Source organism: Gracilinanus agilis, chromosome 1, assembly GCF_016433145.1.
Source record: "Gracilinanus agilis isolate LMUSP501 chromosome 1, AgileGrace, whole genome shotgun sequence".
In the NCBI taxonomy this organism is placed as follows: domain Eukaryota; kingdom Metazoa; phylum Chordata; class Mammalia; order Didelphimorphia; family Didelphidae; genus Gracilinanus; species Gracilinanus agilis.
In genome coordinates, this window is record NC_058130.1 from 64,808,271 (window position 1) to 64,814,270 (window position 6,000).

Sequence of the window (6,000 nt, forward strand, 5' to 3'; positions counted from 1 at the left end):
GGAGGTTAGAGTAGGGATATAATCTATGTACATGCATTAACGTTTGTGTTCCTGAGCATTTGGCAAATATTTTATGCCCTCACAGATAATAAATCAAGTTTTCTGAATTTAAAACTGCTTTGGATTTCATAAGGACTACCGGATTCTCCCAAAATGCACTAGGCCTGAAGGTCATAGCATACTAACTTCACAGTTCACCCTGACCCATGAGACCTTACTTAAGGAGTTTTCTAGAGGCAGGTAGGTGGCTTAGTGGGTTGGGAATCAGACCTAGAGACAGGACAGTCCTGGATTCAAATCTGGCCTCAGACATGACCCTGGGGGAAAGTCACTTAACTCCCATTGCCTAGACCTTACCATTCTTCTGCCTTAGAACCAATACACTGGTGACAACTGGGTGGCTCAGTGGATTGAGAGGCAGATCTAGAGATGGGAGGTCCTGGGTTCAAATCTGGCCTCAGACACTTCCTAGCTGTGTAACCCTGGGCAAGTCACTTTACCCCCAATGCCTACCCTTACCACTCTTCTGCCTTGGAACCAATATGCAGTGTTGATTCTAAGATGGAAGGTAAGGATTTAAATTGATTCTAAAATAGGACTGAAAAACACACACACACATAGGCAAAAACTGGTTTTCTGCTAAATCAACATTAAATTGGATTCCTTTTCTAACAGCAACCTGTGGGGCCAAAATCAGCTGATTCTATCTATAGCTAGCTGGAGAGTGACCTACAGGGAGCATTTGAACCCCATTTTCTTGTATCCCAAGACTACATTTTACTGTCACACCCCAGGACTAGCCTGAACCCCTTTCTTTTCCTCTAACCCTGATGGAAATTTTTTCTAAATTATTTAGTCTACTTTTCTGGTTTTTTAAATGGAGTACAGTGAAAATAACTAGAAATAGAAAACTGGAAGAACTTCAGAGGTAATCTGGTCTAATCTACATTTTACATATTTGGCAAGTGAGGTCCAAATAAATCAGGTGACTTGCCCAATGTTAGAAGCTATTTAGGCACCAAGCTAGAACTTTCATTCAGTTTTCCAGACTTCTAGTCTAGGTTTTAAAAACATTTTTGGTTCATGATCCTAGAACTTGCTGTGTTTCGGGGTCATTGATTCTTAACAGAAAGGCTTATTGTATAGAGTCAGGGAAGCATGGAATATTGTGCCCAACATGTGCTGACTCAAGGGCATATCCCAGAAGTGGCTTTTTAAGAAATTTTAAATTAAATCTAAGTTTCTCTTGTGAATTGTTTCCCTTCTCCTAAAAGTCAAGAGCAGAAAACAAAAAAAAAACTTGTTTCACTGAGAATTACAGCATTATACAATACTAGGACTGACTTGACTCCCTCATAGTTTAGATAAAAAGTGGGGTACATATATACTTATAAATTACTTAATTTCATGATCTGAGATGAATCAAATTATAAGGAAACCATAGGCTTTACAAGTGAAAAAAAAGTCACATCTGGAGGAATTCTAGTTTACACAAATTCCCAATCCAAGTCTCTTCCCATTACACCCTAATATTCCAGTTAATCCTGGTGGCCTTGGGCAAGTAAATCATCTCATCCTCTTTGGGCCTGTTTCTTCCAGCATATAACATGGGGGTTTAAGTCATTTCCATCTTTACTGCCTTTTTTTTTAGAGGTGACAAGATTTGATGATTTTATTTACACAGGGAACTTCCAGTGAGGAAATTCCCTCTGCCAATGGAAAACAAATATCAGGTTTATCTGAATACTAATTTAAGTGACTTAGCCAGTCACACTTCCAGCAAGTGTCAAAGACAAGACTTGTACTTAATATTCTAATACTGTATAAAGATGGGAGGGCAGATAGATAACAGTGGTTAGAGCACCAAGCCTGGAGTCAGACTCATCTTTTTCAGTCCAAGTCTGGCCTCAGACAAGGATCTTGGAGACAAATCACTTAACCTGCTTGCCTCAGTTTCCTCAACTGTAAAATGGGCTAGGGAAGGAAATGACAAACCACTCCAGTATTTTTGCCCCCCCAATCCCCAAAGAGTCAGAGTCAGACACAACTGAACAATTAAGACAGACAAGAAGAATACAAAGAAACTTGGAAAAACTGATGAGTAAACTGGATCTAAAGACCATGGTCTAGGATTCAAACCCAGGACTTAAATTCAAAACCAAGCACTTTCCATTGGGCAATGCTCTGGAGATCAGAGATGGAGAGCTGTTTAGAGACCAAGTGCCCACACTGCAACCCTCACACTACATGCAGTCCCTCCACCTCTTACCCAGGGCAGGAGAGGGAGCACTCCCATTGGGCTGCTGGGCAGAGGGGTGGGTGAGGAGAGAAATGTCCTTAGGCATGGAGAGGGGGGCATGTGTGCCATAGGTTCACCAACAGGGCTCCAGATAATCATGACAAATTGACTCCAAATGGGGACTTAAGAGGAAATGGCTGAAAAGTATTAGATACTTGCTAACTGAAATTAATTTAAACATAAATTGTTATTAAACAAGTTTGTAATGACACATTTTTTACAATTAGAAATTTCACAATGACTATTAAAGACTCTTGCTGTTCCCAAATGACCCAAGCTTTCTTAGGCTGTCAACAGGTACTTTTTAAAGGACCATTTCAAGATCACCAGGAGACAGAGAAATAACTAACCACCCACCTTGCATTAACTTTTGCTCTGGGGCATAGTACACCAAGAACTCCTCTTAAGTACAAGCTGTTATCACTGACAGGTAAACAAGCAAAGCCTGCCCAGACCCCGACCAACCACAAATGTGGTATACAGTCTCAGGAGGCCTCTCCAGATGCTTGCTGAGCAGGCAGACAATCTGGTAGATGGAAACCACCGCCACTATTTATACCTGTATTTTTTAACGCTTTTCTTTACCCCCACCAGCTGGCATCATGCATAAAAATATCCACCCACCTTACAGCACTACCCCTTCCAAACACCTGGATGGGCCACCTGTTCTAGAGTAGAAAGTCAAGGAACACTCACTTCTTACTCAGCAATTTTCTATAGCTTGACCCTCCCCACCACTAAACACCTCATTTAGAAAAGCATGGGAGATTGTGGAATCCTTGAAACAAATACAGTATATTCTACTTCCTTTTTGACTCCTACTAGTGTTCTTGATACTAGGGTCACAAAACTACTGTTGACTTACATGTTTTATCAAACTTTCTATAAGGAAGAGGGAAGGTAGATATTATCTTCATTTTTTTTTCTCTTCAGAAACAAAAACCAAACTCAGCACTGACCAAGGTCAACAATAAGCTAAACTAGTTCTCATTTTTAGATGGACCACTCAGATAATAGGTTGCTTAATCAATTAACCAATAAATATTTATGAAGTGCCTACTCTGTGCCAGGCACTGTGCTAAGTGCCAGGGATAAAAAAAAAAAAAAAAAAAAAAAAAAAAAAAAAAAAAAAAAAAGGACCTCAGGCTCTTCATCCTTCCAATGAGGAGAGTAATGGGCTCACCACCCTCCCAAGGCCAAATTAATCATGGATGAATTAGATAGGTCTTGGGAGGCAGTTGTGTGAACAATCCTGGCCAAAACTGCTTCCACTTCTACTTTAAGTATGTAAGTAAGTATGGGCGGTACTTTTCTGATTTGACTTTGTTGTATAGTATTTAGCTTTCTGCTTATTCTGGCCCCAGGACCTATGGGATAACAATAGTCTACAAAGATTTCTAATTAGTCACATAAATTAGAGTTCATATGAAGGCTTTTTTCCTCACAGTAGTCCTTTGGAGGGGGATTTCATAGCCAGAAAACTGTTAATTGTAAATGAGAGCAGCTGGGTGACTCAGTGGATTGAGAACCAGGCCTAGAGATGGGAGGTCCTGGGTTCAAATCTGACCTCAGACACTTCCTAGCTGTGTGACCCTGGGCAAGTCGCTTCACCCCCATTGCCTAGCCCTTACTGTTCTGCCTTGGAGCCAGGACACAGTATTGACTCCAAGATGGAACATAAGGGTTTAAAAAAAAAAAAGAAAAAGGTTGTTTAGGATTCATGATCACACAACTAATAAATCTCAAGAATTGGAATATGAATTCTAGGTACAGGGCTTTCCCCTGCTCCAAACTGCCCCTGCCTAGTGAGCTATATTGCCAAAATTCACTACCATCTTTCAGCAACTTCCAGAGTTTTCCATTTATGTAAAATTCCTGAGCAGCTGCACTAACTAGGGTCAGTGTTTACAGAGACCTGCTCACCTCTAGGGCTCTAGGGGGCCCTCCAAGGGTGTGGACTTCCTTAAACCACTTCCACCACCTATAGCCTAAAGAAGCTTCTGTCTTGGGCCCAGACAGGGCGGACAGTTTGGCAGGAAAGTTTTTATCCCTAGGCAGATTTCGTGACCGAGTTTATTTCCAGCTCACCCCTCATCCTGTGAAAAGTGCCCCCCCCCTTCCTTTTTGGAAGGAGTGAAAAGGGTGGGAGGGGGAAAAGGCTGGGATTTTATTCTGGTTAAGTTTCTCTTCCTAGTTTTTGAGTTCCGGCCAGCTTACACAGTGGTCCAGGGAACACCAAGGAAGAAAACAGACAGGTCAGCAACGAATGGAGACCAAGCTCCAAATTAACCCCAAGGCGCAAGCTTGCTGTGACAAGGAGGTGGCAGGAGGGGGAAGCCGAGTGGAGCCAAACGGGTTTGGAAAGTTAACATTCTAGGAGAGTCTTGGCTGTAACAAAGAACACTGGAAAATCTCGCATAGTGGCCACCTAGAAAAGAAAGCTAAACTCTATCCTAACCTAACTTTTTGCAGCTCTTCCTCACTTTCTGGAGAGAAGAGGAGCGTTAAGGAAAGGATCCAGCAGCTTCGGGACCTCTGGCCAAGGCCTAGGGCAGGTTCAGGTCAGGAGGTAGGAAGGGAAGGAGAGGTCCTTCGAGGGAGAAGGAAGACACAGTCTGGCTCCCCTCCCCATCCCTGTTCCCCAGGGCTATAACATACACCCCCTCCTCCCCCTTCCCGGAGGCCGGGCTCGCTCTGGGGATTGGGGGTAGGGAAGAGGGTTCCAACGCGATCGGAAACTCGCTCCTCCCCGCTCAGCGGCCAGGATACAGGGGCTTCCCCCGAACTCCGGGCACCCTCTCCCTGCCAGGGGCAGCCAACGGGCGTCCCCCGGTCTGCCCTCCCGACCTAGCTGGCCGGCCCCACCTTGACCCGCTTTCCCTGAATCTCCAGCGTCTTCATGGTGAAATCCACACCGATGGTGCTGCCCTGGCGCTCCGAGAAACTGCCCGTCTTGAAGCGCTGCACCACGCACGTCTTGCCCACGCTCGCGTCTCCCACCAGCACCAGCTTGAACAGGAAATCGTACTGTTCGTCCGGCTCCCCCGGGCCCGGCCCTGGCCCCGACATGGCCCCGGCCCCGCGGGGACTGGAGGGCACTGCAGGCGGGCGGCGGCGGTCAAGGGAGCAAGGCCACGGTCCCCGCGCAAAGACAGCGCCCGGCCGGTCCTTTCAGCCGCAGGCTATCTTTCTGCTCCTCCTCCCAACGACGTGGAGCCGTCGCTGCTCAGGCAGCCGCGCTGCTCAGGCAGCCGCGCTGCACCTGCGGAACAGACACCACGGAACTGCCGCCCGGCTGCCAGGCTCGGCCCCAAGTCCAGCCCGGCCGGAGCGTACCGCCTCCAGCCCGCCCCGTCTCCAGTCCGGCCCCTCCGCAACCCCGCCCATAGCATCACCGGCTCCGCTGTCGAGAGCTAGAGCATCATCCCTGCCCCCTCTCCCAACCCTGAAGAACCCCTCCCCCAACCCCTCCCGACCCCTCCTCAGTCCAATACTCAGCCCCGCCCCCAACCCCGTTCGGCCCCCTCAGCTCCGCCCCCACAATTCTCTCTTTTCCTCGTTAGTCTGATCCCCAAACGCAACCTCGTGACCAGCATCACCCCTCCCCAGTCGGGGTCCTTAAGATCGTTTCCACCCCACCCTACCCCCATCCCCCAACCCAGCCGGACTCACCCTCCCGTGGCCAGGCAGTACCCCACCCC

The 6,000-nt window shown here is 46.8% G+C and overlaps 1 protein-coding gene across 1 annotated transcript in view; it reads right to left on the minus strand.

Moving 5' to 3' along the window:
* Positions 1-5,691, minus strand: part of RAB43 (RAB43, member RAS oncogene family) — a 28,120-nt gene extending 22,429 nt beyond the window's left edge. Inside the window, 2 exon segments of the mRNA XM_044656887.1 lie at positions 5,165-5,542; positions 5,545-5,691. Coding sequence (XP_044512822.1) covers positions 5,165-5,542; positions 5,545-5,691 — 525 coding nt within the window.
* Positions 5,692-6,000: the final 309 nt, after the last annotated feature.